The 20,596-nt window shown below is 42.1% G+C and overlaps 1 protein-coding gene across 1 annotated transcript; it reads left to right on the top strand.

Annotated features, from left to right (window-relative positions):
* The first annotated feature begins 7,457 nt into the window (after positions 1-7,457).
* LOC105191961 (zinc finger protein Elbow) lies at positions 7,458-13,187 on the top strand. Its single transcript, XM_011155767.3, has 2 exons — positions 7,458-7,966; positions 10,622-13,187. The coding sequence occupies exons 1-2, from the start codon at positions 7,904-7,906 to the stop codon at positions 12,113-12,115; spliced, it is 1,557 nt and encodes a 518-aa protein (XP_011154069.1). The 5' UTR covers positions 7,458-7,903; the 3' UTR covers positions 12,116-13,187.
* The last annotated feature ends 7,409 nt before the right edge of the window (positions 13,188-20,596 follow it).

The raw sequence follows: 20,596 nt of genomic DNA, 5'->3' as shown, positions 1-20,596 counted from the left end.
GGAAGTTTTATAGCCATCAGGGGGGGTGTTCCAAGGGTGTTTCGGGCCGAGCTACCCGGCCGTTGCCTTACGCGGTCTATGCCGTTACACGGTTCCCGCATTCTCGTAAACAACCGACCAGACGTGCTTATCGTGTTCCCGCGACGCGCGTCGACTCGATGTCTCGCTTTGATGTACATCAATTCGCATAATATTCTAAACATTCGACAGTAACGCAGATAGCGCAGATAGCGTCTTTTGAGGAGACTTGGGTCCTTCTCCGTATTTGTCTATCTTATATTCCTTGTGTTGATTATTATTATTTTCGCCAAGTTTAAGGTTTAGGGTTAACTAGACACTACTGGGTGGCCGGGTGCCATTAATCCCTAAACGCTTTTCAAGCAGTTTATATATGTTAACTATATTTAAGTACTATTTTTTATTCGCGCATATATTAAATTATCTGGATGTCTTCATGATCTTAAATAGCAATATGTAACTAGCCTTGTGTTTTCTTGTTGAAAATCAATACGATCTAAACATGCGTCACATAATATAACGATGATGTGTAAACGTTCAAATTGTTCGCTTACCATTTTGCGTTGATATCCAGCGATGTCAAGCCGTCCAGGTCTACCAATGAAACTCACCGTTGCATCCCAACTGTGTCGCTCCGCATCCGTTCAGCGTCCAGCTTCAGTAGCGTTCAGCCGTCGTCACACGTCGATCGCTCTTCACTCGCTCCACTGCACTGCACTCGCGATTGCGATCATTTTAACGGCGATTAATGGTTTAATAAAAAGCACGCGATAAATCCCGATACTTCGGGAATATATTTGCGAGTGATGAATCACAAATCGGTGTTGAAAATCGCAAATCGGGGGTTGAAAATCGCGACACTTTTAACAACTGACCAATTTTTTAAAATTGACCATAACGCGCGGGCAGAGCAAGCAATCTTGGTTCAACTACCTATTTGAAGTAATATCTCGGATATTCGAAGAAACGAAGATCCTCTGATTACTTTGATTAGAGTATTTCGGTAAATAACACAAACGTATACCATAGGTACACATAGGAGATCTAGCGAGCACAGATTTACAAGTAGAGTAAATCGTATTGATTTCAATTAGATTTTATAAATTTATCCCTTATCTATAAACTTGTTTTCTTTTACTTTTCACCCTTGTCTCTGTGTTATTAATTATTAAATATCAGAAATTCAAGGCCAACCATGTCTTCTGTTGCAAATATTAAATAAAAAATATTTGCCGATTAAATGTGAAGATTTATGACGCCAGAACCAGAAAAATAGATGAGAATCTGTCAACCCTTTTGCGATTATTAGTAACTCTACGATTTTTACCTGAAATATGTCCCACTTTTCGATCACAAAAAGTTGAATTACAAAAATACAAGAAGTTTGTAAAGCTATCTTCTTGAGTCGATTCTGCTCTACCCAAATCGAATTTTCCGATACGGCATCCGTGTGCGGTACAAATTGCACCCTCGAGAATCACACTCACCGGGTGGGTCATAAGCTTTGCTATATCTGAAACAAAAAGTAATCTTCCTAATTAGTAGTTCCTTATATCAGTATGTCAGAACATTTTATTTTGTAGAATTTTGTAGAAACTGTGCACTTCTCTCTTAGAGATCTGCTGTTTAAGGAAGGTTAAGTCTAGTAAACGTTTATTTCATCGCCAGTGCAAATTTAGAATGGAGTTCGACAATAGACACGATGATAACGTTTTAAGTGAGACGAGGATGTTGAAAACTGTGTTTCAGAAATGGAAAACGAGGACGGATCTAGGCAGTGAAACGCTACATCGCGTTTGCCGCATCGCCGACGTCGATCAATCAATATACCCAGTAGTAGTGGCTGCCCACGTGATACAGTGAGGGGGATCGGGATGGATATTGGATTGCAAGATGAAAGCTGCTCGTTAAATTAGTTTCTAATCTGTCCGATCTCTGAAAGCGCTGAGTCCCGGGCTTCATTCTCGTGCGTCTAATCATTAATCTCTGCCAGCAGATGTGCCGCCGTCATTGATTTAAATCACCGGCGCGTTGGTTAACCCTTCCTAATCTACTGTGCCCGTCTGGACCAGTCGTCTGATGTCCGATCGGGTTGCCGGTAAGACGTAACGAGATAACGTGTATCTACGTATATATACAGAAGCGGAAGAAATGCATTCCGCGCTGCAAGTTGCCTCTGCAAGAGAAAGAAAGAGAACCTAACTCTTATTTCGAGCGATACCGTAAATCTTTTTGCTTCCAATCTCCTTTCCGCGTAATACGCGAGGTAACTAATGGTAAGTAAAATAATGGTTCGAGCGAATAATGGTTCGAAACGAAGGCCCAGAAAAACAATACACGATCTTCCTCCGGCTATTGTCTCCGTCTTGCAGCGTGAAATCGCGGTAAGGTGACAGCGAATAGAGGAGCCAGGCGGATCTTTCGGCGAAAATTTCGGTACACGCTCTTTGCGGGGCCGTCCGCGGCTCGTGAGCACAGCCGGAGACAGTAAATCAAGCTCCGAGAGTGAACTCTCGGCGGTAGCAAACAATGCGCGGCGTGACGAAGGCATTGTCGAGTTTACGCCCCGCGGGGTGCTCTCTCCGGCTAACATCCAGAGCTCAGTTCACTCACCATTATGGAACGAGAATGGTAGAGGGGGGGAAGGGGTGCCCCATCAATTACATGGGAAATTGCGCTCGCATTATTTATGTGCGTATACACCGACACGAGCCGCGCACTAGGCCACGCCACGCTACGCTACGCTATGCCACGCTACGCCACGCCATGCCACGCCATGCCACACTATGCCATGCCGCAGTTCTCCGCAGCGGTTATCGATAGCCCGACAAAGAGGACATAAATAACGCCTTTTGCGCTAGTACACGTTCTCTATGCTCATATTGGTATGCATGCGTGTGTATGTTCTCCCGTTATTCGCGCATCAGACGGATGATTCTTAGCAAAGCAGCGATCCATTATCGATGCACTGACGCGCACCGCCCTCTTAGCGTAGAGTCTCGCCTCGCATTAAATCGAGGAAACGGAGAAACGCGATGTGCGTTGACGCAATAATTGTCGTGGTCGTTGTCCGTGATTTCGCTATAAACAGAGAGGTCTAGAGTAGAAGGTGATGTGTGGTGTCTCGAGAAAGATCTCGAATCTTGCGAGAAAATTATTACACGTGCATCGTATAAATTACGTATATATTTATATATATATATATATATAAAACTCTCGCGCGTATTATCAATACTCTTACGCGGCCTTTTTGAATTCACTCGTACGGAACACCTGCAAATCGAATTTGAAAGGTGCTTCGTCGAAAATCTTTCCCCTTGTCCAATCGACGCCAGTACAATAATGACAGTTAAGCATTTTTAGCAGAAATCATGTCGCGCGACTATAACATGACGCTTCATAAGTCCGCTCGTACATAATGTATGGATACGAACGTACGTGAATAGGATGACAAACTTAACCTCCGGGCAAAGGAGTAGGATATACGGCAGAAGCTGCCACATCGGTGGAAAAGTCCGAGATGGCGGCACGGCAGAGAAAGGGGAGGGGAGATGGATATACGGAGCTGCCGAACGAGGCGACAGCTGTCGATTTCGTGCAGCCCTTGTGCAGAATGCGCCAGTGGAGTTGCAACCGACTACCCATAAATAACGCGCTCGTTTCTGGAGCGCGCGCGAGGAAGGAGGGAGAAGAAAAAAAGGACTGAAGCGAGAAGTGGAAGGCGGACGACAGCGACGAAGGAGGGAGGGAGGGAGGGAGGGAGAAACGTCAGCGACGTCACGCGAGCGTCGTCAACCGAGCGACGCACGTTCGTACCGCGTTCGTGCTCGTTGACGACGTGGCGGGATTAGTTCATTACCCGTGCGTTATACTAATCGTGTTTACGCTTCGCCTGATCGATGTGCGGTGAGCGGAGGGTGATTATCCGTCGCCGAGTAACTCGCTACGAGTGAGACACGGTAATGCGTGAGAAAACATGGACTAGCTGAAGACGCGCTGGAGGCTAGTAGGACAAGATACTATTCCATTCGCCGAAGTCACACTGATATCACAACTCGGGGAATTTTTCAACGAGGACAGAAGTCAAAAAGGAAGGCCATGCCATGGACGTGTTATCTGCCGACATTAAGAAAAAGTCATTCGATACTTGCGATATCGAAACATTGCGATAATTATTACCCTCAAACATAATTAGCGTTGCGATGATTTATTACGAGATGATGGAAAATAATGAAAACTTCCCGCCGGAATAACACACTTGGAAAGCCCGGTACACTCGTTAAGAAGTCGAAGGAAGTAGAACTGCGTGACGAAAACCTATAAATCGCTCATGTAATTGCGCGCAACGCGCTGTATAGTATGTTATTACCGAAGACCGATAACGATAATGTTCGCGCGAACCATGTGCCGTATACCCTAACTATAGCTCTCTGAACGTATGAACGTCATGTATAAATTTTGTTTACATCACTTCGCGTATGAAGAAAATTAAAAATGCACATACCATCAAATCTCGAAATATCGCGATAAAGTATCGAGCCTACGTGTTTCTCGGAAAATATATGCTTTCAACGTTATGCGAAGAAGCTGTTCAACGATAGATGTAACACACTTAACCCGCCGATTGACAAAAGTTTCTGAGAGTTTTATTACGTATCCCATTTAATCTCCTCAAAGCAATGTTGAGGAAAGTTAACGGGTTAATGGTGCACTAATAGACACGTATTTCACAATCCTCGGCCAATGTTTTCTCGTCCGAAAGAAACTCGAAAACAATCTCCCGACACTATTTCTATCTTATCTTTCTGTCAGGCGACGTTCCGGCCGGTTGTTAGATACGAACAGTTTCCACGGAAGAGCATTAGCGGCGTTATTAGCGCTAGTTAGAGGATACGCTTTGGTGAGAGATGAGAGCGGTGTATAATTATCCGAACCTCTTCTCCCAGTTGAACAGACGAGGGCGCGACGTGTTTATGTGGCGCCGACCGAAGGAACCTGGCAGAGAATGTCTTGTATTATCTACGACATTAGAGGTCTACCGACAGCGACGAATCGTTGAAGGAGGGTAGCGAGTTGAAATGAGTGACAAGTAATCTAGCATTTCTTGCGCGTAGCAACTGCTCTCGAGATGTTACGAATTTAACGATGTCTCGTGCGTGTTATATCCTCCGTTTAATGTACAATTATAATATGTACATCAGCGGTAGGGAACGAGCGTATATGTGTGTGTGTGTGTGTGTGTGTGTGTGTGTGTGTGTATATATATTTATTATATGTTTAATTAAAGTGTCGAATTAAATCAGGTTACATGGTAATGTATGATTCAATAATCAATGCGAATTACGTAAATCACCAATTGCCTGTGTGGCACATGTACACGTAACAAAATCCTATAATTTTGCGAATAGCAATGAGAGGAACTGACATTCGAATTTCCATGAAACAATTGATATGCATTTCGATGCATCACTAGCACATCCGTATCCGCCGACATACACCATTGCCATTACTACTTCAATCCACTTTAGTTGAATTCATTAATTGCTACAATATGTATGTAAACCCTTGTGCCGTGCACGCGTTTTAAACGTTTTCGCATTAAATTTATTTCAATATTAAATTTCACATGCGTGTCGTGAATATAAAAAGCTACCTCAATATGTTTGCCAAAAGCAGAATGTATCACATTTGCAAAAAGACAAATATCCGATAATTATATCAGCAATTTTTTTTTCAATTCGAATTTTTCCAATTAGATTATGAGAAAAATTATCGAATCAAGCGATATAAGGCGCAATTTTTTTTTTTAGTAACTCATACATCACACAGAGTTGAAGAAACGTTGCTGCAACATTGCGATATTGTTTCAATGTTGCTGCAACTTCTATGCTGTGCGGATAAGCAGCAAATATACGTTTTGTCTATATATCTAATCAAAATTGCGTTATAATCAATTTTAATAAGATTTAATAAGATGCAAGACACAGAAGAAGTTATTAAAATACATTAAATGGTAGCTTCAAACAACTCGTCTTGTTCAGGTAAGAGACAAAATTTTTATTACGAAATGTTTATTCTCCTCTCCGGCGGCAGACGGCGGGTTCAAAGTAATTGTGTTGGGAATAAAGCAATAAAACATAATTATTTTTTGTAGTCGCTATAAAGCTGCAAACTGTCAGGCTAACAGAGTTTGCACATTTATATTACTTAATTACTTTTCTTGGCCGATGCAATTTATTTACTAAGGACAATCGAATTTATTATCGCTGCTCAATCTAAAGGTGTTTATAACCACGTTTAAAAAACGTGGCAGAAAAATTTTCCACAATTTATACCTGTTTGAGCACTTTTTCACTGCCGATAGAAATTTATAAAGCGATTTAATGCCGTATATTGGAACTCAAGCGTGAGTGCATCGTCGTAAACGCACGAACAAAGGCTGCATTAAGGGCAAACACAGGCCGATCGTTATATTCTTTCACGCTCTATTTGTTTATATGTTATATTGTTCAGTATTTTATTGCCTTATCTAAAAACATCAGAATTCTATGTTGAAACGAAGCATTCGTCACAAAAAGAAAAATGGATACTTTATAGCGACTTATGAAAAAAAAAAAAAAACAAATGTGTACAATTCAAGACCGATAAGTGCGTTAAACTTAACATCAACAAATTCGATAAATTGCATCTCGCAAACTGCGTAAAAAACCAAGTTGGCAAAGAGCGCGCACAATCAGCAAAATCTTTTCAATTCGTGCAAAATTTACGAATACGAACGTTTCGATGCATACATGAACTACATTGAGCTCGACTCACACAGTAACCTCTAGTCTTCTGCAAATCTTAACACGTTGACACGTTCGCACGCTAGAACATGTCGTAATAAAAATGTCCAAATGTCGATTGTTGGACGCGCAGCATCAACGCGCTCCGTTGACAACGCCACGACACCAGCGTACGTTGAAAGTAACAGTATCAGTGCGAACTAATAATACACGAGACTCCCTGAACGCGCAAGTCGTGGCGGGAGTCGTGAGAGGGCACCCTGCGCCAGTTGACACGTCGTTGTCCAGGTCGCTCGCACCCGGCGAAAGTGTCGGCGTAGCGCTAACCGACAACGACCACCGTGTCGCTACGGCCGCCGCCGCCGCCGCCGCCGCCGCTGCTGCTGTTGCTGCTGCCGCCACCGTCGTCGCTGCCGTAGCCGTTGCCTTTGCGTTCGCCTCTCTTTCGCCCACCACATTGGTTACTCCGCTGCAGCTCGTAGTGTTTCGTGTCGTTCCGTGCGCGTTGTAGTCGCGATACACCGTCTGGTGTCGAGGAGGAGGCACCTACGATGTTGTCGCTGAGACGCAAAGGAGGAGTGCGGCTCCCCAGGGGAGCGAGTCTGCGGTGTGTGGTGGGAGAAGTCAGCTGAACAGTGGATCGGTAGGGGTGAGCGGCGAGGAGGGTGACCGCGCTCCACGTCGACCGCGCGAAGCGGCTCCAGTCGAGAGTCAAGCCTCGTCACGTCGATTTGTCGCATTGTACTGCACGGTTGTCTCAACGTGAATCACCTCCTTTTCACCTGTTCAAACGGATGCATATTGTCGCAGTGTGCTCCGACGAGTTCTCACCTTTTTGTTTTATGCCCGCTGGGAGGGAGCGTATTGTGTGCGCGAGAAAGTGTCGTTCGTTATCGAATGCCAGCTTCGTGCATGGCTACGTTCGGGAGTGATACTATAGTTGTTTCGTTATTGCGACGGATATAGGAGAAGAGAAAAGTGACAAACGGGAGTCCTAAGTTGATACACTGATGAGCCGAGGAGTGTGGTAAAAAAAAAAGTGGTGCTTTCGTTTAGTACAACCGACGGTGTGAGCGAGGATCGACCGCGAAGGTTTTAAGATGCTGACGTCCAATGCGAATCAGTATCTCCGTCCTGAATATCTCACACCGTTACCTACTACGGTTAGTTTCGCATTGTCCACTTTTATCGTCTTTTCCTACATCGCGAATTACAGACCCTACCATTTATTATGTCTTATGTCAGTTGCTGCTTCGCACCGCAATTTATCGATTCGTAGAAATATGTATTTCTCCACTTTTAAAATACGTATTGAAAGAACTGAGTGGGAACACAAGTATCCTGATAGCTGTCGTTTGTATTGATACCTCACTGTTATGATCTATAAGTGGTTTAAGAGGAGATTTGGAAAAAATGGGAAATCCGATAATGACGATCCACTAAGTGACCACCTTCCCACTAGTCAGAGATGAGAAGATCGTGGCCGTGCAAATATTAATCTCACAAAATCGACGATTCAAAGTGATAAATAAAGAACTAAATATCGATAAAGAAGTTACTCATAATATTCTGCAGAATGATATTGACAAAAAGACCTCTATTTATTCATGAGGGAAGTATCTGCCGATGAGCGGCCAGTATCAGCGTGTGTGTTTACTGCTCTTCTTGATGAGATAAACTGAAATGTTCACGAAATGTTGGACCCATAAAAACGAACGCAGTACGAACGTCAAAATAATTAACACTGAGCGAGAGAAAGTTGTGTAGATTGTTTGAAAGGTGTGTCTAGACTCTTTCTCAAAAACTGTGATAAGCAGATCCCAGAAGGCAATACTACAATACCGCCCCTACTCGCCAGATTTAACCCCCGTCGACTATTTTCTCGTGCACAAAATGAGATTGCGATTGTAAGGGGAAAGCTTGAAAACGTGGACGTCATCCAGAAAGGTGTAACCGAGATAATTCAAGAAGAAGTTCCAGGAGAAGGATTTCGGAGGAGGAGCTTTCTAATTCCTTTACTGATCTTTACCGACCCAAGAAAAATAGAACGTTAAGAGGCGACTGTGTTACCCTACAACATTACATTGGACAAATGTGTTTATATATTTCTTTTCGTAAATTAAAATAAAACCAGCCCGGGAATTTTATAGTCGCGCTGCGTAAGTCTCACTTGAAAATATCTTTCCCAACGGCCCATTAACGTCGTCCGTCGTCGTTTCGTTAATCCCGACGGAAACACGCGCGCGCCGCGTTTTATGCTCCGAACTCCTGTAAACTATTTTGGGGACAGAGAGTGTTGGCAAAGTCTCGGTGTGTGTACGTGCGTGTGTGCGTCGGACTGCTGATTTACGCGCGTCGTAAATCAAAGCGCGATTTGGTAATACAATGCTGATTGTTGAACGCGGGCAACGGGATAGATGAAAAAGCGTGCGGAATAGAGCGGTCGATCGCGACTTTATGCTATCTGATAGAGAGACAAAGCGCCGATGATTTTTTCGACTGAATACTTAGGCAAAATGTTTTCTCTTATTTCTCCCTTCGGTCGTTCGTTAGAAGTTTTTGCAATCTCTTGCGATTATTAGAAGCCTGCCCGAGTAGAGCAACCGTCGCAAGAAAGCTCAGATTATTCTGCGCTATTCCCGAGAAGCAGATTTATGAACGTAAAAATATTCGACGGTGTACACAAGAAGAATTCAAAGGATTTATGAAGCAAGAGGAGTCGCGCAATGCGCAAGCAGAGGAAAGACGTTCGTCACAAGGAGCATAAATTAGCCTCGGCAATTAAAAGCCGGCGGGCGGCATTAGCGGATTAAAATATTACGTTCGAACGTTCCCGTTAACTTTCACGAGCGCAATTAATATATAGCCTCGCGTTGCCGTAATGGCCTGTTGCAATTCACGGCATTAATATCTGTCGGCGTCGCGCCATTAGTACGACCGACCGTGAGCGTGGCGGGTTAGTATTGCATGATCGTTGCATTTTAATTACGACGGAACATCTGTTCGGTGGACGTATCAGTCGACGAGAAATATCGTTCCTCTATACGTTAATTATACCGAGTGCATCATCGTGACCACTTCGAGTGACCGGAGATATACGAAGGCGCCGATATTAAATTCCCGCACTTATACGCTAATGACGTCTGTATCGGGCAATTTCGTATTGATTATATTTTGCGGTGCGACTCGTTCGCAATGAAGAAAAAAATCCGGCACAGTTAATCGTCAACGACGTTCCATGTCACTGACGTATCACACTTCGAGCTCTTGACTAATTACAATTATGTGCTGATGCAGATGTCTTTTTCGATAAAAACAATAAATTACGCACATAAGTATTATTGATTGTAATTTTAGAAGTACCCTCCTCCTGACATTACATTATATTACATCAAATTGATCATTGCTGCTTCTTGAAATAATTTCGTTCCAACGTCCGTTGGAAAAAATCTGAGAAGATATATATATATATCTCTCGTGTGGGAAGTTTCTCGGCAACCGAATTAAAAGGGTTAGCATTCCAGTGAATAGGTCTGTGTCCGACGTACCCTTTATACGCTATTCATTTGGCGAGCAAATGGCGAGCTACAGATTGCAGTTTGCGTGTCATTAATTAGACTTGGCTCCGTATTGGCTCCGTAAACGTCTTACACAGAAAATTTCGAATCGCCTAATCTTGTACACTGTATCCACTGTATCGCGGAAGTCATTGATTAGTTTATGCTTAGGAGAGACACAAGTGTGGTTTTTTAATCGTCCCACTCAATATTACAAAAACGCGAATCTCATTGCACTCTCTTCCCATATTCTGATTTCAGTTAGATGCGAAGAAAAGTCCACTCGCGCTACTCGCTCAGACCTGCAGCCAGATAGGAGCGGATCCCCCGTCCAACAAATCGCTATTAAGTTCCTTGGACAAATCGTCGAGCAACAGATCATCTAAAACCGCGGATCAATCACGCGAAAAGTCCTCGCCGGCAGTGATTGTGGTCTCGACGTCGACGGTTGAACCCACAAAAACTAGTTTCAAGCCGTACGAATCCTGCCTCGGACGCGAGAAAGCATCTAGTCCGGACGAACCAAGATCGGCATCGAGCCATTCGACATCTGGTCGATCCAGGACTCCCGGTAGCGGTGGCAAACGATGTCCCAGCAATCAAAGTGCTACATCGGTACGCGCGGTCACGCCACAAGGCAGGAAAACGCCAAATGGTGAGGTCACGCGGGAGTCGCCGGCTTCTAGAAGTTCGGCGCCTTTGGTACCAACGAGCGCGACAGAAACTACCTCGAATCAACCAACCGTCAGTAGTCCCTCGTTACAAGTCAAACCTGCCTACAGTCCCGCGGGGGTGCTGGCAATGACCGACCCATCCATCAAAGATCTCCCCTTAGGCACGTTTAAACCAGGCGTCAGTCTCCCAACTTCCACCGCTGCCTATTTAGGCTATAGTCCCGGTCAGTTACCCATAGATGTAATGGCCAGCTCACTAATGTCTCAGCATCATGCTGTTCTAAAGAACGGTCTCGTCGCCACCAATCCTTATCTCGGCTACACGAGGTTGAAAAGCAACGCTGGACCGGCGGACAGTTTGATGGCGATATGCCGCGATCCCTATTGCACCGGCTGCCAATTGAACTCGCACCTGCTATCAAACTCGGCGACCGCCGTCACGGCCGTTGCCAACGTCGTCAATGGAAAATTGCCGTCAGGTACAAATGTGAGCCCGAACTCTTGTCCGGCTGGGTGTGTCCAATGTGATCACAAACCTGGCAGCGCTTCGCCTTATGGGCCGCTCGGTGCAGCGAGCGCAGCCTACGCGCATGCACAGTTAGCCGCACTAGCTGCGGTCTCGCAGTTACCTTACGTATGTAACTGGATTGCCGGCGACACTGCATATTGCGGCAAAAGATTCGCCACGTCAGAGGAGCTGTTGCAACACCTCAGGAGTCACACGAGCGTGTCGACGGGCGGCGGCGCGACCGATCCCACAAGCGCGGCCGCCGCCGCTGCCGCTCTGTCTCTGCTGTCGCCCTCGGTCGGGTTGCCTCCGACTCATCCCTTGTTCGCCAGAACTTACCCCACGCCGCCCTTGAGCCCACTCGCGACCGCGCGCTACCATCCGTACGGGAAACCTTCGCCGCTGATACCACCGTCTCTACCGTCGTTGGGCCTGCCGCTGCCGCCATTGCCGCCGCCGCCGCCGCCACCGCCGCCGCCGCATCCACACGCAGCTGCCGGACTGCCAACGTATTTTTCGCCGTATTCCCTCTACGGGCCCCGTCTAGGTACATCCTCCGGTATGCATCAATGAGTTCTCGGTAGCGGGTGCTTGTAAACCAATGGTTAGCGAGGCGAATCAACCGGCGAACTGTGATTTCTGTAACGAGTTACTGAATACGTAAGCAGAGAATATTGGTTTTAACGCGAGATACTTGTCGCGCGACTAGCCGATCGTCCGAAGATGAAATCTCGCGTTATCGAGCTACACGATCTCAGTACGACAGAATATGTTTCTCTCGATACTATCGCGATAATATGCTCGGTTGGTCTTCCGCAAATTTTCTGCAAAGTTTTCCATCTTATATTAAAGATTTAACATAGAATTGAAACAACTGCAAACTTGCGCAACTATTAAACAACACTTCTTACCTAGGCGCGAAACGCTACTGTCTCGATGTTAATGCAAATAGGTTTGTTGTATCATACACACTATACATAAAATGCTTTAACAAATACAAAGTTAAAGCTAACTTTCAATAAATATTGACTTTCTGAGGGCTCTACTCCTCGAGTACCGCTATCGGTGATAAAAAGTGCTCTCAATCATACACGTATGAACAGCCTTACTGTTCTTATCAAAATAAAATGAATCCCTACCTCAGCTATATATCAATAACCTAACCAAACCTAATCTAACTTAATCTAACTTAACCTAACCTAACCTAACCTAACTTGACATCACCAACATCGTTGAGGGAAGAAGGTTACATTTCTGTATAACTGGTTCGTGCGGAATAATGCCTATCAGGTGCGAATGCCTATGAATTGCATTCAGAAAGGAAAACTTGATGTATCACTTCGCTAAACTATTGGCTACCTTCGCCTGCTACTCAGCATAGTCTCTTAGATTTGTAGTTTTCTCATATTTGCCACAAGTGCTGCGATATATCGAGGCAAGCGACTATCGAATGGCGTTGAACTTGATCAAGGTAGTTGTTCCGTGCGGTAATGAATTTTCATTCGCAGCAAAGGCACTTCTCATAAGCATATTATTATGTAATTGATCAAAATTATTTTTGTATATACATTTATTTAAATATCTAAATACTAATGTTAATTCGAAAGGAAATTAAGATACATAAATGCACGATATAATAAATACAAAAATATTTATTTTCTATATTCTTTTTGTTAAATCTTTATTTATACGTCAGTTGAAGTGATAGAGGTATATATAAACAATGAAGAAAAATTAAATATTTAGATATATGTGTATGTGCATATACCTCGAATATTATTATAAATGATGAACTTTCTACTGTTGCATTTTCAAAATAAAATAGTCTATATGTATGTATAATTTTGAAGTTTTTTTTTTTAATAAAAAATGATAAAAGAAATGTGTCATGGTAATTTTCATCAAAATCTTTTAAGCTTTAAGTATAACTCAGAAAAATTAAAAATAGAATGCTAAGCCTTAAGAAATAATTGTAAAAAGTGTCTACTTTGGTTTCAAATATCTTTCGAATAGTCATTTTTTATTTTACTTAGTGAACAATCAGGTGATATTTCAGCAGATATCTCTAATGCAGATTTCAATAAGTTCATAACAAACTTATTTCACGAGACAACTATCTTAATTACGGAGACAACGCAAAGTTGAGGCTACGTACGTCCGTAACAATCTGTTAATTTATGCGTAATTTTAAATTGTCATCAATTCAATCAGTCAAGATAGCAACCAACTATTTTATGTATACTTTAGGGCATCGAAATTCATATTTAGGACAGTGTAAAACAGGAACGAAGAACTTTAAATGACATAAGTCTGCAAAAAGCATCGCATGTCGGAAAGACAAAATTTACAATACGTGTAGTGTACTGTCCAATTAATAAACTGACAAGATTTTTATTCAGGTAAAAAATTATGTGACACGCGAGTAAATCTTGATGCTTTACTTGATCTGTCCATCTGCTGCATCCGGCGTACAATTCAGTACCGAATGACGAGTGCTACAGCAAACGTGGTCGAAAAACCAATGTTTAACTGTGATTTTTGAGTGAGAAAGTTGATAAAGAGAGGAAGGGGAAACGCATGCTCCCAAATGAAAGATTTGTATGTATGCGCGCGCGTGTATGTGTGTGCATGATTAGAATTTATTAACAAACGCAATTACGGCAATTTTATTTCGGACGAAAGTAATCGTAATTGGACGAATAAATATTTTATTAAGCAATTACTCGGCGATATAAAGAATTTGCTATGTGCTATTATGAAGACTTTAATTACTCTGCAATGGTAATATATTATATAAAAGTTACTTTTATGAAACAGTATACTTTATGGAACAGTACTAAAATGTATTTTTACGTGTTTACGTTTAAAAGAGAAATAAATTAAGATATACATTCCGTGTATCATTGCGTTATGTGGAATGAAATATGCGATTATATATAAACGAAATACATACGATATGTGTGAGGTAATAGGTCAAATTCATTGTATTAAAAGATCTTAATATACCATCGTTTCATGGACTATACTTTCTCTGATGGACAAATATGCACAGTGTAATGCTTTATCGCCTGCTTTTCTCACTTTATTAAAATATTACGTATAATTATTTCAGATATATACTGACTATGCTTGATTTAGAATCTTTAAAAGTTATGGGCAAAGTCACTTGTGTGTCTTTCACAGATATTTAAACGCTGAGCAAAAGCGTAGTAACAACATAAAAGTAAGCTATTTTTTATTATTTTGTTGAAAATTCATATCAAAGGTTTTCGACTGAAGCATACTACTCCGTTTTTGCGACTATGAAAAATAATTGATATAATGTAATCACTATATATGTACTATTTATAAATTATATCCATATCCTATTTCCATTGTAATTATTGTACATTTGTTTATAAACGTGTAAGTTTAACAAATCTCTAGTGAGGCGATGAATAGTTCTGTTATACATACATATATATATATATATATACATGTGTATATATTTACATGCATATATACATACATAATATATATATATATATACACACACATATATATATACATATGTATATATATGTGTATATATATATATATATATACACATCTGCGTCTATTTTTGCGTAACCAAAGTTTTAGTAACTATCGATATTATACATCGCATCGAACTTTACGTGTATACACGATAACATGTACTGAGAAACGAAAGGAATGATTATTAAAAAAATATTGTAAGTTGTAAATAGCTTTATTATAGCATAACATTATAGTTATATATGGTTGAAAAATATTGAAAATATCAACAAATTTGCTCACGATTGTAATTCTTATGTTGACTTTCTATATCTCGGATTTTTATGTATAGTTAAAACAACGACATATATACATAAAGCAAGCATTTGCATATTTTGACTATGCCAATGGATAAAACCGAAAATTGAAATACATCGAATGTAGTTGTACGATAAAATAGAAAAAGAATAAAAAGAAACAATAACTCGTTATTTTAAATTATCAATCAATTTCCGGATTTACTCCGCAGACAGGATGCTTGATCTTTGTGTTATAGATATATACATGATATGTATATATGTGTGTCGTTGAATTAATGTTTTGTATTTTTCTGACACGCGTTACAGTGTCATTTTCTACGTCAATTCTCGTTATCTTATAATTGTTAATCTATGTTATCCGAGGCAGCTTCATTCTTTTTAGATTCGAAATACAGCAAAACATTTCTTACAAAAGAAACATTTTTGTATTTATTAAATACACCACTGTTATCTGTCCCAAGAATACTTCACAAATTATTTAGGAATTCTTTCGCAAAACGTAAAAATTTACGATAAGTTTTCAAGAAAATGTTATGAAAAATGTGATATAAATGACGTGTTCTCCATTCTAACGTCACTTAAAATTATTACTCCGTTGTAGAAACACTAATAGCGATGCATCTCACGCGAAGATATAATGAAAAGCATAGGATCGACGATAATTTTACAGTTGAATAAAATAATAAGGTGCTCTTTCTCCACAAGGAAGGTGAAACGATGCTAGAACAAAAAGAGGAAACAGATGCATGAGAACTCGAGCAGCATTGAACGGCACTTCCACATGGGGTGATCTTACTTGCCCTTTGAGTGATTTATAGACAGACGTTGCGATTCCATCTACTTGACCTATTCACCTTGTTAGAAAGGATAATGTATTCATGAGTGGCCAACCTCAGTTGAGTTAGTTTCTATCGAACCGTATACTACCAAACCAAATATATAGGATAGCTGCCATCGAAGCTATTTTTGCTTTGAGTTGTGATTATATTTCTGCTCATAGGCGCGTCGTTAGATTTTCCTTAAGAACTTCTTAAAGTGTTCTTTTCCTTTCCATCCCTTTGCTGCGTATTAGAAAAAAGAAAATAAAGTTTAGAATAAGTAAAAATTTCACTTGCTTGCCGAAGTTGATTGTGCAGCAGAGTCCACCAAGTGTGTTTCTTTTCATGTACCAACACTCATAACATCATACGTGCATAATGTTTATGCGTCGAATGATCGCAGTTAATACGATGTGTAACATGCTGTTCTTCGCCGTCACAGGGAAGTCGGGCGTCAAGTACCACGTCAAGAATCCTCTTCCGGCAATGCTTTGCATCATGGAAGGCATCGACGGCGGTAAAAGAAAGCAGCGGTACTTACTGAAGAGTACTTCAGGCGGATTAGTTGGCGCCAGTGAATTCAATGGTTTTCGTTCGTTGGTCGACAAACCGGCTTCATCATGCCTCTTATATTGTCTTTCCTATACGTTTCTACATGTGCGCGTCTTTTCTTGCCAGTAAAGTTATTTTCGTACAATATAGTTCTACTATTTCACTCAACTCTATCTTGAGCGAGCATATTTTGCGAAATCAAGGTTCAAATTTGTGAGAATTAACAATCGGGGTTAATTAAATGCAGGGAAATTGAAGAGCAAGTAAAAAGCGTGAAAAAAGAAACAAACATCCTATCATATCATCGTGGAATAGGTACTGTGTGTGGAGAAAAAGCCAAGTAATCCAGTACTTCAATTGACATCGAGAGGAGATTGGGCCGGCCAGTGGACGACGTCGTGGCATAAGCGAATTAGACTTCGTAACACGATTAGGTTGATTGATCACAAGCGATTAGGGAGCAATTACCCTTTACGAAATTAAATTACGCGACCGGAGATTTCGTCGTTTCGCACTCTCCTTTTCCGGACTTCCCCCGAAAACTACCTCACAAATAGTGGAATTACTCCTAGAAGTTAGGTCAAATTATGTCAAACCTAGTTAACTCCACGTCATGCGCGACCCTTCTTACGTGTCTACGTCGACGATAACAAGACGAACAATGACGTCAACGTGATAGAAACGGTCCAAATCCAAATAGAAGAAATTAATTTCGGGATGATGGACAGCTAAACAGAAAAACCACGCGCGATATGCTCCAACTGCTGCACATCGCCGTTAGAAGTGGTAGTAGCTTAGTGCATCTGCGAAGGAGATATCTCGGCGGAAAGAAACGAGCAACGCGTCAGAGAGGTTTCTCGCAATTAGTCAAGTTTTCCGTGCGCGAGCGACCTCGCTCGTGTCCGGCAGCCGTGTGGCACGGGCTTATTTATGGCCTCCGGGAAATGTGTAAACACGAAAGTGGATGTGAATAGCCAACTGTGACGGTATAGTGGGATTGCGTACCCTCGGGACTGGCAAGCCCCGGGCCGAATTCCCGATCGCAAACAAAGAAATTGTTGAAGCAGAAAACGGATCATTATTTTGACATAAAGCACGAAATTAATGATCACACATTTGACAAAGCACCCCGATGTTTTTGGAGAATATGCCGGGCTACGTGTAGGTGTGTACGTGCTGAATCTTTCGAATCTGATAGTTCCTCATCCTTTCACTCGCCGGTAATCGATTGTTATGGCGGATATTTCCTTCGAATCGATTTGATGGAGCCGTCGCGCGACCGCCATTGTGACTTGTAGCCCCGGGCTGAGATAAATTGTGTTGTACAAATACCCATAACGATCGTAGAAGCTTCAGGAAGCTTGACTCGGTTAGAGCGAAAATTGGCTCGCGACAACGGCGACAAACGAACAGTAAAGCCGATAACATACATACAGAATCGCTTGAGAACGCTAACTGTCCTTTGATCTCTTTGTTCGCCGTGTACTTTGTGCATTATTGAATTTTTCATACAATCTCAGACTGTCGCCGATGAAAATACCATATAATTTCATATTTATGCCACGCTATTGTCCGACGCAACGTGCGCAACGTGTCTGTGTCGACGTTTTTTCACGAATATTTAATGAAACTTTTACATCGAGTCCGACGAATATTGAAACACGGCCATTGAATCGTGCAAAGAAAAATGACTACGGCGAGACAACTGATTTATCATAACAGGCTTATAATTCTATGATCTATAATCTGATCTCATATGTAATGGGGATCATTACCATAATGCTTGTCTTCGGATCACACTGCCCTGAAATCTGTGATCATTTCCGACAACCCGCGGAGTGCCTCGGCGTTGCATGATTGCACGTTTATCTGATTCCTGTTATTTTCAATCATTACTCTCTCACCGGTCTCCCTGCATACCTCACCTCGTCGTCCCACCATCAACAGGTAATTGTTATAATAAACAGCAAAATAATAGGCTTAATCCGTTTGCTGCATGCTTTGTTTCGAGAGGCGCGGCTGAACAATAGTCTGCCGGAATGATTCGCCAAAGTTGAAGTCGACTGAAAAATCCTCAGCTTATTATATTAAAGTACCAGAACTAAATACGCTTTACTTCTTCCGGTTAATCACGATTATTTTCTCCACACAGCCCATGGAAATGTTTGCCCATGCGCATGTTCGGGACTCTTTTACGACTAACAAGAATCTTTCGTATCTCGTGCTTAGCGCACACAGTATTTCATATTTACGTCATCGAAGTATCTTGGCACTGCGAAAACAACGGGTTGTATTCAGAACATAAGTCGAGCTTACACGCGCGATAAAGGCTGCTCTAAATAAAGCGGCATATGTATGGTAATCGCGTATAGTGGTCCGATATAGAATTTGGAAAGAGGAGTTAATAGCGTCGCGATAGCGACATCGAACATATTCTATCAGTCTGATAGCTCTCGCTGGGATACTCCAAGGCCGGAGGGAAGTTAGGGCCGACGGTTTGATATTTAATATCAGCCGCGCACCTTTACATTGTCGGTATCGGTTTATGTTACCCAGGTAATCTTCGCCTCTCTTAACATCGTGACTAAACCCTTCACACGTAAGTAGCGCGCGGTGCGGTAAATAAGAGCAGAGAAAGCAACGGTATAGGGTAACGACCCTAACAAACGACACAGGATATTCCGAAATGGTTAAAAACATGGTTCAAATCGCGAAACACTAAGACAAAAACATACAACGCGATGCGAAAAGCGCGATACAAAATTAAGGATTAATTAATTAATTAATCTTAAGATCTCAAAGAACAAAGTAACAGCAAATATCAAAATAATAATAAATCTTATGTCGGAAGTACAAAATGCATCTGCGATAGAATCAAATGGAAAAGTCGTAGCGTCATACGCGCGAATATTTCCGAGGAATGCGAAATTATTTCGCAAATGATCCCGTGCCTATGTAGGATGTGCCTAAAAGACGGTGCAACGGCGGGCTATTTAACATTCCGCCTCATTTCCCACCGTTTCGCCTCCTTCGCCGTCGTCGTCGTCGTCGTTCCGAGGAAACGTTCACGCTCGATGCGAAAATTGCCTCGCTAAGAATTATTGACTATAAATTACTCGCGCGCGCGTCTCACTACCCTAGGCTTCGCGCCACACCGTTCCGGGCGCTCTCCACCGTTACTCATGCAAATGACGGCAGAGCCCGCGGGCCCCAAACGCAGCACTCGCTACTTACTCACCGTTACACGGAGATCTCTGAAACGAACGGAGAGAGGCACTTGGGTTCCGATATCGGGGCGAATTGCCGCGAATTTACATTTTATTGCGCGCACCCGAGACAGACTGCCGGCTACGCGCTCGGATCTTTATTTGTTTCCTATTTACTACATTGCCTATATGTCGTTCAACACCGACGCGTATTCACGAGTAATGGCACTTGAGACGCGCAACAACTATCCTCAATTTACGAGATACCGATTAGTGTATGAAATCGAAAAGAGAAACGACAACCCTCAACAGAATCGGATGAAAAGATGAAATGCGCTTCGAGGGATTCAGTGACACTTTCGCCGTTCCCATCTCAAGAGCCGCGGTAACATTTAAATACACTCGAATCTCGACACTTTGAATTCTCTTCAATCTGCTCGTATAAAATAATCATAAGAGGTGGGCAACTTATTCTGATATGCTAATAATTTGCAGGTGGCGTTAAAATTATCGCACGATACCGTCGATATCTTGTAAGTTCGTTCGTTCGAAGAAATACGATGAATAAATAGCTGGGATAAATAAATTTCGATCTATTGTTCCCTTTATGTTGGGAAAAGGACGCGTCGCGATGGGTTGGCGGCTATACCATGGGGGGTGGTG

Source organism: Harpegnathos saltator, unplaced genomic scaffold (assembly GCF_003227715.2).
Source record: "Harpegnathos saltator strain DR-91 unplaced genomic scaffold, Hsal_v8.6 scaffold192, whole genome shotgun sequence".
NCBI classification, from domain to species: Eukaryota; Metazoa; Arthropoda; class Insecta; order Hymenoptera; family Formicidae; genus Harpegnathos; species Harpegnathos saltator.
The sequence above is the reverse complement of the archived record's forward strand: the minus strand, read 5'-3'. Positions and strand labels throughout refer to the sequence as shown.

Excerpts from the sequence above, each read along its gene's own strand:
- LOC105191961 (XM_011155767.3), top strand. The coding sequence starts at position 7,904 with ATGCTGACGTCCAATGCGAATCAGTATCTCCGTCCTGAATATCTCACA. Across the intron at positions 7,967-10,621 it reads TCACACCGTTACCTACTACG|TTAGATGCGAAGAAAAGTCC; the intron begins GTTAGTTTCGCA and ends TTCTGATTTCAG.